We start from the raw sequence: 14,427 nt of genomic DNA on the forward strand, positions 1-14,427 counted from the left end.
CTAATTATATAACATTATAATTCTCCTCCATCATCCCATAAATAACCATATGATCCTTTCATCATCCATTATTGCCCTTATTCCATTACCCTTTACCCTTTACCCAAACCATACTCTCTTCTTGGTCTTCTGCAAACAATAAGGAGTATATAAATGTATACATACTACTATATATAATTTTTAAGTATAGATAAACATTACATTAGTTTTAAGTTTTGGTAAAATGTGATTTTGTTTGTTAAGAAATAAATGAGAATTGAATAATTTTCAAATACAAATAAAAATCAAATAAACTTGCGATGAATTAAAGCACCAAAAATCAACTAACCAATTAAAAAAACTATTGTTTTTCATTAAAGGCGGGCAAAAAGTCATAGAAGAACTAAGAAATTAATCTGGGGGCTAATCACGGCATTCGATATCGAATTCATAACCGTATCGAAAAAATTGTCGATATGGTTCTTTGCCAAGCTAGGATGCTCGCTCCCGAACTCGACTATGACCAATTTTTGTTTAACTTTTATTGGAGTTGCATTAGTCCTAAATATTCAAAATATGTTCATTATATGTGAATTTACTACAAATTAGCAACAATTCGAACTAAAACTAATACATTTACTATTCCTATATGGCGAAAACAATGTAAAAAACAAGTGAAAAATGTTTTACGATTGCAATTTACCAATCGATCCGAAAAATTTAGATTTCGATAAAAAGTTCTGGATATCGAATGCCGTGATTAGCCTCCTGCTATTGTTATAGCGGTACTGTAATAATGCCCTCTCTTTTGTCCATTAAGTTGGAGAAAAAAGATCTGTTAATCAATTTCCAAATGGAGATAAGTTTGGAGGGGCAAGCAAACCAGTTGGCCATTGTCATGTAGTTATTGTAGATCATTGATTAATTAAAATTAGATAGGATTTTACGTAGGCGAATTTGCCACATCTAGAGGGGCCAATAAACAGTTAATGTATATGAGGTGGCCCTTAATCCTAAAAAAATGGGCTAAATACAGAGAAGACATATCAGGAAGTACGTTAGTTTATTTCTTATTCCAAGCATTTAGGTATGGAAGCAAATGGATTTATCTAGAATTTGTTGGGGTGAAAACTATCTTGGGTCACCGTCTCCGGGACAAGACAGATATGATGACTTACATCAGAAGTCATGACTGTACATCACACCCTAATGCCCTGTTCTTGTAAATCGGAAAACTTATTCAAAAGATGAACAGTCACTCGAATTCAAATCATTTTGGGGTTTTCCATTTTTACGGCCATTTTCATGTAGCTCCGTTAGACTTTAACTCCCAGTTAACAGAAAGTAAAATGGATATATCTTCTCTCGGGTTTATTTTAACTGAAAAATTTTTAGCACTTAAGTTCCTAACTGGCATATGGAATATATAGCCAAGATGACAGATATGTCCATAGTTTTGTTTTTTTTTCCAAACAATCTATGTAACATTTGAAATATTTTATGTCGCATACTATAAGTATAAGATTATAAATCTTGTTGTATGTGAGGCAATAAACTAAATGTAAATGTAAAAAAATGTACGGTTTAAAAGTTCGTTAGCTAACGTGCCACTAACGGAGCTTCATGAAAAAGGGGGTTAAAAGTATTTATGAAAATAGTACATGCATTGATTTTGAAAATGCATTCCCATTTTTTTTTTCTTTTTTAATGCCCATTGTCATTGTAGAGCACAGAGAGACTTGCATTAGTCTCGCTCCTATTAATTAAAATTAGATAGGATTTTACGTAGGGGAATTTGCCAGATCTAGAGGGACCAACAAACAGTTAACGTATATGATGTGGCCCTTAATCCTAAAAAAAAAGTTGGGCTAAATACAAAGAAGGCATATTACGAAGTACGTTAGTTTATTTCTTATTCCAAGTATTTAGGCGGAAGCAAATGAATTTATCTAGAATTTGTTGGGGCGAAAACTATCTTGTTTCCACAATTTTTTTTAATTAAAACAAAAATCAAAAAATTTAATAGTATCAATTAAATTTTTAATTGGATCAATTAAATTTTTAATTGACTGCTGAAAATATTTCAGTTCATGTAACGGAGCCAGGGCTGTGAAGTCTGAGACGCAGTTTTGGAGTCGGAGTCCGAAGATTTTGCTGGAGTCGTAGAAATTTTGCTCGACTCCGGCGAAACAAAATTTGAAAAATTCCTATATCTGTAACTAAAGAAATATTTGACAAATTAGATAGATTAGGGTTTTTATTCGAACAACGAAAAACGAAGTTCTGGATTTCAGGCTATTTAAAGTGTATTTATATGGATGAAATTTCGCTTCGATATAAAAAGGTTTTACTAGAATGTGAACTGAATTGGTCAATTATATTGTCCATTTTTAACATAATGTCGATTTTTTGACCCTATATGTACTCTTGATAAAGATACAATTTTAAGGCAATACATCAGTAGAACCTAACGTTCTGAATTTTTGGCAGGCATGTCGAGTTCGAAGATGGATCATAACGGACAATTTTGTGATATAGCACCTACATATAAACCTATCTTCCTATTTGTGTTAAGACATTTTTCCCAGTCTAAAATTTTCATTTGTCAGAAATTTTGAATTTAGAGAATTTTGAGATCCATAAATAAACACGGAAATTTACCGTCGGCCCAGATAATTACTTGAGAAATATCCATATACACCCGATGTCTTTGGAAGCTGCAATTTTAAATTAAACCTCTGCCAACGTGTCATCTGAGCCGGTCTTTTGGGAGAAAGTTTGTTTATCAAAGCCACTCGAAATTCTTTACATTAAATTAATGGTATCTAATGTCCATAACTGATAGACCATTTATAAATCGATGTTTCACCATTTTACTTCTATAGAAACAATATTCGTCATTTGTTGTAAGATAGTGGTTATTTAAAATTCCGCCCGTCCTATCTGATTAGTCCGACATTTTGATTTTTGTGTATTTTTTATAAAATGCCTATATAGATTACTACCAGGATTTTACTTCTTAAACTTCTGGAAGCCTAATAATTTTTGTTTTAATTTTTTGTTTTTATAAGTACATATTCTGGAGACTGTTGTTATCCATATTTTGATGTGGTCTCTATATAGTCTTGTGTCGTACTTTTAATTTATTGGCCTGACATTAAAATGTAGAGTTCTTTATATACCTAAAATGCTGAGATTTGTCGTCGAGTCGTATCAAAATTTGGGACATATAGACACATACGACAAAATAGAATACTTATATCGGTCTATTTTTGGAACGCTACACCTTAAAATTACAATTGGAATACTGTGAAAATAATATTTAAGTACATCACTCGGAGTCGACTCCGGAGTCGGAGTCGAGGCTAATAAGAAATGCTGGAGTCGGAGTCGAGCAAAATTGACTCGACTCCACAGCTACATGAAAATTGCCGTAACTGATCTTATAGCTATTAGCCAATTCCTATACAAAATCCTGAGCAGAACTATCTGCTACGCTGCCTCGTCTAGAAGCACTGTCATATAACGCTGGTTGTCGTGCTCTATATACTGAATTTCTTGGGACGTGTTGGCCTATTCATACGTCGGTAATTTGAACGGCTACTACAATGCTTTGACAACATTAAGTTATGTCTAATGAGAGTGACTTGTCTACCCCAGATTGACCCAATGGGTCAAACTTTGTAATAATAGAGAAAGAAAGCTCTTTAAATTAAATAATTTCATAGACATTGTTCTGCTGTATAAGTTGTGCTTTATTATAAGAAATGTAAATGGAATGCGATTTAATTGTCTTTTGAATATGTATAAAAATTTATAAAATATTTAAACACATGTATGTAGATACATATGTCTGGTGTATATATCGTATATGGTTATAAAAAATACTTTTGTTTACTTTTAAATATAATATACTAATCACAAAAAAATGTGTTAATGTATGTGCGGATGTGACATTGTATCACCTGATCACTTGATCATACTATGTACACAAGCTGGACTACAAAAAGGCATATTTTGTTTAACACAAAAACGACCTCCTATCAATGACTTGTCACAGTTGGCACCAGCACAAAGAAAACACGAATCATGCCAATGTATATCATTCCAGGAGACCCCCTTTTCTGTAGGTCCTATAATTTGAAGGCACCGCTGGCAAGGTTTTCCAAAGTGTTCATCGTAACACTTAAGGCATAGTGGCATATTAGTCTTTTCATCTGGTACATACTGATGTCCTGCCAGAGGATCATCACAGTGGTAACAACAAAAATGTTTTATATGGAATGTAGAGCCCTCGGCTGCTGTATATTCCTTGGTAAAGATCAATTCATCACAAGCTTTGCAACGTGGTATTTTCAATTTCAAAGCCAAATCACGGCCACAATAAACATGACCTTGATGGAAGAAATAAACGAGATCTGCTAAAAGTTCTCTACACTCGTAACAACGGAAACAATCTGGATGCCAAGCAAATTCTTTGCCAGCTCTTTCGGCTTTAACAGCAACTTCGCCAAAGTGGATAGCCATTTTGCAATCGGGACAGTTAACAGCAACTTTTGTGGGCAGATCAGCATGACCTGTTGTTAGTATAAATGCAATTTTTGATTATAAACAATGACAATAGGCACATCCAATATTTATACTTTACCATGCTTATCATTGTTTCCCTTTAATGATAAATTATGCAAATTCTTCTGTAGAGCATCTGTGGAAGGTGCCACCGAGGGATACATATTCATATCTTGTATACCCGGCACACTTACAAGTTTTCCTGGCAAAGCCTTTATATCATCCACATAAGGATTGCAAACACCAGCAGCACTATGACTGGGTGATTCAAACCCTGAGTCTGTACTTCGTGATATACTCATAGCTTGTCCCAAATTAATATTGATAGGAGCATAAGCAATATCTAAGCTTCCTGGTAATGCAGTAACATATTCCCTTACCTCTTCGTACAGAGGTCGATCAGAACGTAATTCCTTTGATAATTGTTCCAATGGCTTCAATTGTTGACAATTGGAATAATTGATGTTCAAATCATCTAGATTTCTAAAAAGCCTTTCATAGAATGGAGCATTGAGAACAGCACTTTGCAACATATCCTTGTTAGTGACACCAATGGATTGAAGTTTTCTCTTGGTAACATCTGTTAAATCTGTATCAAATATATCCGGTTTATCGCTACGTAGACCCAAACTTAAGGCCAATATGGGATGAGTTTTCTGTTTAGCTTTTTGTATGGCATTATTCAAAGAATCCGAATTTATAATATGTGCAAAAACTGGATCGCGTTCATAATCAACATTGGTTGGAAGAAAATCTGGCACAGTGTTTGATGTAGTTACATTACCAAATAGAACTTTTCTCATGGGAGTGTCTTGTTGCATTTGAGCTCCATATTTCATTTTGTTCAAAGAAAATGTTTTTGAAGGTAGGGGCGAATTGAATGCCAAATCATTAATAAATTTGGATGGGGTTTTTAGCGGTGAACTGTATGATATAGCATTAGGCATGTAGACCATAGAATCAAGGTCTTTTTTGATGACAGGATTTGATACATATTCCTTGCGTAAATCAACAAGCGGGCCCAATCGTGGATCACGGGATATATCCAGATTTTGTTTCTGTGTTTTAGTAAAAAAAATAAAATAAACAAGTGACCAGAAAATATATTCTAATAAGAAATAAATGGCCAAATAATATTATTGGTATCCAAAAATCACAGTGTGATATTGATAATACAGTTTTGCGACAGACATTGACTGTGTAAAATTTTGGCTTTTAAAATTAATTCAAAAAAGTAAAAGTAAGTTGGCTTTCAACATGGAAACCGAATATAATATCCAGCTTAAAGCTGGAAAGGAAAATTTGCATGAGGTAGATGTTATCGACCTATAACCACAGGAAAAACCTAGCAAAAATGCTCTATTGCCACGCAATAGGAATTATCACAAGAGCTACATACCGTGCGGCAAGGCCGAATTCAGGGGTGGGGGGTGAGGGGGATCAAACCCCCCGAAATGAATGAATATTTTTATATAAATAAATATATATTTTTAGCTGCATAGAAAAATCTTATCGAAGATGTTGAAGAAAAGCTGGAGGTTTTATTTTGAAAAACGCTTACCTATAAAACTTGCACAAATCATAGAATACTAGTTGAAAAGTCCGTCAAACGACGGTCGAAAAAAACAAATTGTTTTTGTTCTCGCACCACAAATTTCATTTTTGGAAAATGTCTTTCTGCTTTTTATTTGTGTTTGTTGTTCTTTTTGTGAACAGGACTCGCTTTGTTTGGCCATAGCAACAACAACGAAACAGCCAAACACACATGTGTAAATGAAATGGCGCAAAACCTGCGAAAAGAACCTGCCTAATTCAGCGATGGAAGCACTTGGAGAGTGCAATAAAGAGATATTTCCAAACGTGCATATTCTTTTAAAAATTTTGGTCACTTTGCCAGTTACTCAGGAATGGAAAATACAATTTTTAAGAAAGTACAAAAAAGGTATTTTTTGAGCGGAAAGGTACTTTTTACTAAATTTCAACAAAAATTTCACTGGAAAATTATTGTCAAGAGACTAAATTTTAAAGAAAATAAAATTTTGACAAAATTTTCTATATAAATAAAATTTTGCAAAAATTTTCTATAGAAATAAAATTTTTCAAAAATTTCCTATAGAAATAAAATTTGTACAAAATTTTCAATTGAAATAAATTTTTGACAAAATTTTCTATAAAAATAAAATTTTGCAAAAATTCTATATAGAAATAAAATTTTGACAACATTTTCTACCGAAATAAAAAATCGATAATCATTCTTGAAGTTCAATAAAATCCGGTTTTTGACTATGTCTTTTACAAAATCGAGATTTTCTTCCCACATGATCATGTTTGTTTTGCCATATTTGTAAAAGACTATTAGCAAATAAGGTTGATAAAGACTTTCTCAAAATATTAAAATATTTTGTCAAAGCTATTGTACCATAAATCTGATATCGACTCAAAAATGTCTACACAAAAGGTACTAAATCATTCGCGGGGGTACTACTGTACTGACCGGAGTGAAAAAGTATTGAAAAAAGTACTATAGTACTGCATTTTCCATCCCTGCAGTTACTACGTACTCATCCGAACTTTCATTTTCAACAATGAAGAAATTAAAGACGTATCTTAGAAATTCGACTAGCGAGAGTAGACTCAATGGATTGGCATTAATGTCGGTTCATCGCCGAATAAATGTGCCGACTGAAGAAGTAATTGATTTATTTGCTGCCCAAAAAGCCCGTGGGCTCAATTTAATATTATAACAATATTGTATACATACCTATGCATAAATAAAATTTTCTACACATGAGATTATATGAATATTTTTTTTTAAGTTGAACCCCCCCGAATTAAAATCCTGGCTACGGCCTTGCCGTGCGGTGCCGATAACATAGTTTTCCTTTTGTAAGCAATATGGGAGCAAAATATAAATAATCGATAAAAGCGATTCAATAATACATCTAAGCATTTCTTATGGGAAATTTCCTCTAGATTAATGGGAGAAAATTGTAGGTGTCGATAACAAACTCTCATTGAAAATTCTGAAGGAAAATCTTTCTAAATCTAGTTCGAATTTGTTCAGTCCAAATTTGTTCAAAATTTAATTCCTTAGACAGTTTCTTCTCTCGCCCCTTCCTACTGCGGGGCGCTGCTTTCCCATTACATAGCGCCTTGTCATTCTCATAGGATCGTTCAATAACATTCTAATTCAAAGTCAGAAGTGTCCAAATTATTTATCAGACTAGTAGCTCGTTACATTTATACTTACATTTAAAACTGCAAATATTTTATCGTATATGGGACCATTCAAAACTAAACTTTGTACAGCTGCTTCATTTAATCCATTAAGCTTTTGTTTTGTTACTGGTGATAGCTTTATGCATTCCTTGCTTATTGGTGGGCCATCGGACAATGGTTCTGAAAAGGCTACAAATATTTTGCCATATGCACATGGCGGGCCAGGTTCAATAATAGCTTTGGACAATTTATCATTACTGAGCAGGGTACAGAGAATCGGATCGGAGACTGGTTGCTCTTTTATGGCAGACATAGCTTTCAAATATTTCTCGTCCTCAAATAGTTCCATATCGTCAGCCAAACGTGGTTTTTGTATTTCAGCTACAGTTGCATGGGCATAATTACCAACTCTCACAACATTACCTTGGCCTACACAATGATCTCTTATTTTTTGGACATACTGCATCAGTTGGTTGGATTCTGCTTCTGTGAGATTATCACAGAAACCAGCATCCAAATCGTGAGGGGGAACTTGAAATTCAAGTTGTTGCTTTCTCTTAGCTGCCGCTTCGCTTCCCGCTACAGGCACATTCTTGCTGCCAAGTTTGTCCAGATAATCAGCGACCACATCGGGAGCAGCATTTGGAGGCACCCAGTCAACTTTGACGGGTTGGCTTAAAGTTTTTATTTTGATAACTAAAAATACAATATACATTAAAGTTAAGCATATATTTATTGCTCATCATCTTTAGCCATTTTACTTACATGCGGGTTTAGACCTAATTTGTCCCAGAATTTCAAATTGTGCCCATCCAGATGTATCATCATCTTGACACATATGTTGATCTTTTCGGCATTTACAATTTCGACAAACTTTACGCCAAAAATGCAGATCCAATCCTGGACATTTGTCATTACAAACACTACATGGAGCTCCCGCCCCTACTTCATGACCAAGTTTTGCGAACTTTAATCTCTCACGTCTGTCTTCGAGTTTTGATAACCATTCGGGAGCGGCGGGAGTTTCCACACACGATGCATTTGTGTCTTTGTCCATTATTACACCATTAGATTTCCATTGATTTGAAAGGAGACTGATTTGAGATTTGGGTGTCAAATGTAATACTACAACTGAAGATACCAACTTCGATATCTTTCGATAACCAATAAAAATATATAAAAGCCGAAAGTTCGACAATGGCGAACTCTATATATCCTACACCATAGATTTCGTAGAAAATTCTACTAAAGACAGCTGTTCAAAAATACATGTAACAACTTTCAAGTGTAATTTACTTTTAGTTCAATGAATTTCCCAAATTTATTGATAATTGGTTGATAGTTTTGATGCAAATAGAGGATGCTGATGAGGAATATGGTAATCCCAACCATCTTGCAGTCAAAAGGGCTTTGCCCAAATACATTTTTCAAGCATACTTTTCCTCTATTGGTTAAGCTACTCCTGTAGTTTAGCCAACGCATGGTTTTAAGCTGAAATCAAAACAACAGTAATAGAAGAAACCGACAATAACAAAACGTAACAAATATTCATCTAGGGTTTGGTTCATAAGGAAATTCCATCTCCGAATAGTTGTTGAAAAGTACGGTTAAGTCAGGTATAGTGGCAGCCCGATATTTCACTTATGGCGTTTTCTTTTCTTGTAAACAATGCACACTTTTTTTGCATTTTGCCCGGAAAATGTACTCTTTAGGTTCTTTTCTAAAAAAAACAGGCAAAAGTGCGAAAAGGCTTCGAATTCTGTTGTGAAAATAGCGCCACGCATAGAGGCAAATTACGGGCATTTTCAGCACTGCCAACAAACGAGAGTGCTGCGATTGCCCTGTTTCCTTCTTTGAATTCTTTTCTGCCCGCTGAAATGATAGCATTTTTTTAGGTTTCTGGTAACATTTTAAAAATGCGCATTCTGTACAGACAAAATGAAGGCAAAGCACTTTTTTCAGAAAAGAAAACACCATTAGACTATTCAGTCCATTGTGATACCACAGTGGCGAACTTCTCTCTTATCACTGAGTGCTGCCTGATCCAATATTAAGCTCAATGACAAAGGACCTACTTTTTATATACTTTTTCGTAACGGCGTTCCACATTGCAGTGAAACCACTTAGAGAAGCTTTGAAACACAACAGCATTACTGAGGTGGGATAATCCACCGCTGAAAACAATTTTGGTGTTTGTGCGAAACTGGGTTCGAACCCACGACCCTGCAAGGCGGGCATGCTACCTGAAAAGTATGGAGCTTTTATCATTACTGCGTCACCCTGTGATTTGCGTTATCGAAAGTTATCAACAGTTATCTCGATAGCTGTAAAAAAAAGAAATCGATTATTGAATGACATAGAGTGAGCAGCAAAAGTCGCGGTACCCCATACGAATTAAAAAGCCAATGATAAATTCTCAAACACAAACTTTTAGTGCTTATTTTTATTTTACATATTCAGTTATATACAGGATAAAACAAGTAATAATTCATTAAATTTGGGACTTTTTAAACTTTCAATAGAAAAAGTCACCAGTTTAAGAGTTAATATGGGTATTAAGTTCGAGTTTAGCCGCTAAAATCGTAATTTTTCACGATTACTTTTCTTTAATAATCCATTTTAAGGAATACAAACTTTGTGAAAATTTGCTTTGGGCTTTTCCCAATCAAGTTATAATAAAATTTGCAACAAATATGTATAATGTCATGCATTTTTCTTACTGATTTAGTTTTCACTTTAGCGATTTTAGCGGCTAAACTCGAACTTAATACTCACCTTTAAGGTGGGTACTAAATTCGAATTTAGCCGTTAAGGTGGGTATTAAGATCGAGTTTAGCCGCTAAAATCACCATTTTCTCACGATTATTTTCTTTATTAATCCATTTTAAGGAATAAAAACTTTACGAAAAGTTGCTTTTGGCTATTCCCCATCAAGTTATAATAAAATTTGCAACAAATATGTATAATTGTATGCCTTATTTTGATGATTCAGTTTTCACTCACCCTTAAAATCAGAAATAAGTCAGTGAAAATATATAAAATTAAACATCTTTATGCAAATTTTATAATAACTTGATGGGGAATAGCGCAAAGAAACGTTTTATAAGTTTTATAATCTTTAAAATTGATTATTAAAGAAAAGTAATCATGAAAAATGTGATTTTAGCGGCTAAAGGCTAGTATTAAGTTGGCATTATCGCGATAAATTGGCCGTTTTTCACAGTGGGATTTTCGCGGTGAGGAATGATCCAATGCAAAAGTTGAAAATGTTTATTTCCGGTGAAATCAATTAATTAAGAAAAGTAACCGTATAAAGGGCCAATTTGGCGCGATAATACCAACTTAATACTGGCCTTAACCTCGAACTTATCAGCCAATTTCTCAAAGCCGAAACGAAGGCTTTCTATAGTAGAGCGCACGCTTACAGCGGAAGTAGAACTCTTTATTACTAAATGTCAATAACATAAGGAATACAATAAATGTCATAATACATAAATATATACAAATAGGGATATAATAGGATATGTAGATTACATGATAGTATAATCCCAATACTCCTCCTTAATCTGGATATTCTATTGAAGCCCCATTGCCTTTCTGAATAATTCCAATTTATTCTTTTCAAGCGGTTTTGTTAGGATATCAGCAACCTGTTCGTTTGTGCTTATGTAGTTCACTTTAAACTTTCCATTTTGTAATTGATCTTGCACAAAGTGATGACGAACATCAATGTGTTTAGTTCTGGAATGGTCTCCACTTGCTGATGCAATCGATATGGCACTTTGATTATCGCAAGCTATTTGCATCGATTTTGGACTCGGGTAAAAATGTGATTCTATACCACTCCACCATATTGCTTCTTGAACAGTTGCTGACAGAGCAATGTATTCAGCTTCACACGATGAGAGTGCTACGGTTTGTTGCCGTTTTGAGCACCAGGATATGGCTCCCCCTTGAGCGATAAAGACATAGCCTGTCGTAGATTTCCTATCATCAACACTACCAGCCCAGTCTGCGTCAGAGTATCCGATGATATCACTTCTCTCATCTTTCAAGAAATTCAATTTTAATTTTGAGGTGCCACGCAAATACCTTAAAATATGTTTTACTGCTAACCAATGATGGGTTCCAGGATTTGCGTTGAAGCAACTCAATTTATTTACAGCGAATGTAATGTCTGGTCTAGTACATTGAGACAAATACATAAGACATCCGATAGCTTCCTGGTACGGAATATTTTCCATTTTCTTCATTTCCTCGGATGTGGTGGGACAGTCATCTTTTGAATATTTTTCACTTGCATTCATAGGTGTGCTGACTGGTTTTGCATTCTTCATTCCAAATTTTTCAAGAATGCTCTCAATATAGTGTTCTTGATCAAGAGAAATTTTACCTTCTTCACGAGTGATTCTCATTCCAAGAATTTGTTTCGCGGCTCCAAGGTCTTTCATGTGAAATTTACGGTTAAGGTGACCTTTTATATTCTTGAGCCATTTATCATTGTTACAGAACAGTAAGATGTCATCCACATATACAGCTACTATAAGTAGTTTGTTGTCTTCGAGTTTGTAAAATACACATGGATCATATTTTGACTTTTGTAGTCCACTAGCTTCTAGTACCTTGTTTAATTCTTTGTTCCAAACTCTGCTTGACTGTTTTAGCCCATACAATGCTTTATTTAGACGACATACTTTTGACGCATTATAATGATCCGTGTATAGCGGTGGCTGTTCCATGTAGATCTCCTCTTCAATATTGCCTTGTAGAAATGCTGTGATGGCATCCATTTGTTCAACTTGTAGATTTAGTTTCGCCGCGATTGCAAAAAGGTATCGTAGGGAACTATGACGTATAACTGGCGAGTACGTTTCATCATAATCCACCCCCTTTCGCTGCGAGTATCCTTTTATGACCAATCGCGCATTATAACGATCAATGCTACCAGTGACGTCACGTTTGGTTCGAAAAATCCATTTACATTTGATTGCCTTGCGGTTTGGTGGCAATTCTGACATTGACCAAGTATTGTTTTGCATCAGAGATTGATATTCCTCTTCCATTGCCAGCTTCCAGTGATTCGCATCTGGCCATGCCAATGCTTCTTCTAGCGTCGCCGGATCATCCATGTATGTCTGAAACAATTGTGATGCAGTATTTTGTTTATTTTTAAAATTAATTTCAAAATACTTGCCTTTAAATATGCGCCCCTCATCGCCGTGCTTAACCTTTTGTTGGGGAAACAATTTTCGGCTATTTGGTTGCAATGGAGGCGCCGCCAATCCAGAAAATCCAATAAAGTTGACTTCAGAACTACATGTTGAGTTACCATCTCCTTGTTCATCATTTCGTAAAATATTTTGTTGTTCATCATTTCGCAAAACAGCTGTTTCATACTCATCTGATGATGTACTTTCATTGCCAGTGACGTATTCATATAATCTAACGGGTTTCTTTCGGTTTCTTCCACTCCGTCTTAATGACTGTGTTGCAGTATGCTGCTGCTGAGAAACTTGTTGATTTGTTTTGTTTACGTCGTCCGTTGAATCAGTTGGGGTAATTTCAGTTTGTTGTTATTCTGCCACTTCATTTCTGTTTATATTTTCAGTTTGACTTTGTTCTTCTAGTGCATTTTCTCTTAAATCTAGACCGACTTTGCTATGTTTTGTCTTGATCGCAAACTTCGCAGGAGTATCTGTAGATATGTTTTCATCAATGAATGATACATTACGGCTTTTGAACACCATGTTTTTATCCGGATCATAAAAACGGTAACCTTTTGTGTGCTCATCGAAGCCTACTAAAACACATTCTTTTGCTTTTACATCCCACTTTTTACGATTTGCATTGGGTATGTGGACCATAGCATTTGTTCCAAAAACTTTTATATGTGACAGATCAGGTTTCCTGCCATTCCACGCCTCTTCAGGAGTGATGCCAGTGCCTTTCGATGGTGACCGGTTAAGTAAATAAACCGAATATGCTGCAGCTTCTGCCCAAAATATTTTTGGCAAATTTGCATCTGCTAACATACATCTCGCTTTTTCAACAATTGATCTGTTGTTGCGTTCGGCAACTCCATTTTGCTCAGGTGTATGTACATTTGTTGTTTGGTGATTTATCCCATTCTCTTTTACTATGCGCCGAAAGGTTTTGTTTACAAACTCCGTTCCATTATCGGTGCGTATGGTTTTTAGTTGTTTACCACTTTGCCTCTCCGCAAAACACAAAAATTCTTTAAATTTGGCAGCAACTTCACTTTCACTTTTCGTTGGAAGAAAATAAATAAAAATTTTTCGTGTTTTGTCGTCGATAAATGTTAAAAAATATCGACTTCCTCCAAGAGAATGTTCTTCCATTGGGCCGCAAACGTCACAATGTACCACCTCGAGTATCTCCGAAGCTCTATGTGCATTTTTGTTGAATGGCAATCTAATTTGCTTACCCATTGGACAAATTTTACAATCATTCGCGTTGTCATTCGAAAATTCTATGCCAGTTGCTAAACCATTTTTTAGTTTTTGTAAACTTTTGAGGTTAAGATGTGCCATAAATTGTAACTTGCAGTTGCCCCACATGCAAATGCTTTATTAGTGGTTTTACACTCCAATTTAAACAGACCGTTTATATGTTTTCCTGTAGAAATTACTTTGTTTTCCG

The 14,427-nt window shown here is 34.9% G+C and overlaps 1 protein-coding gene across 1 annotated transcript; it reads right to left on the bottom strand.

The window, feature by feature from the left end:
• Positions 1 to 3,710: 3,710 nt before the first annotated feature.
• On the bottom strand, positions 3,711 to 8,926 carry Tes (testin LIM domain protein). The gene is made up of 4 exons (XM_075310138.1): positions 8,533 to 8,926; positions 7,799 to 8,463; positions 4,628 to 5,606; positions 3,711 to 4,556 (listed from the first exon to the last, which is right to left on the bottom strand). Exons 1-4 carry the CDS (start codon positions 8,822 to 8,824, stop codon positions 3,949 to 3,951), a joined length of 2,544 nt encoding a protein of 847 aa, XP_075166253.1. The 5' UTR covers positions 8,825 to 8,926; the 3' UTR covers positions 3,711 to 3,948.
• Positions 8,927 to 14,427: the final 5,501 nt, after the last annotated feature.

Source organism: Haematobia irritans, chromosome 5 (assembly GCF_050003625.1).
Source record: "Haematobia irritans isolate KBUSLIRL chromosome 5, ASM5000362v1, whole genome shotgun sequence".
In the NCBI taxonomy this organism is placed as follows: Eukaryota; Metazoa; Arthropoda; class Insecta; order Diptera; family Muscidae; genus Haematobia; species Haematobia irritans.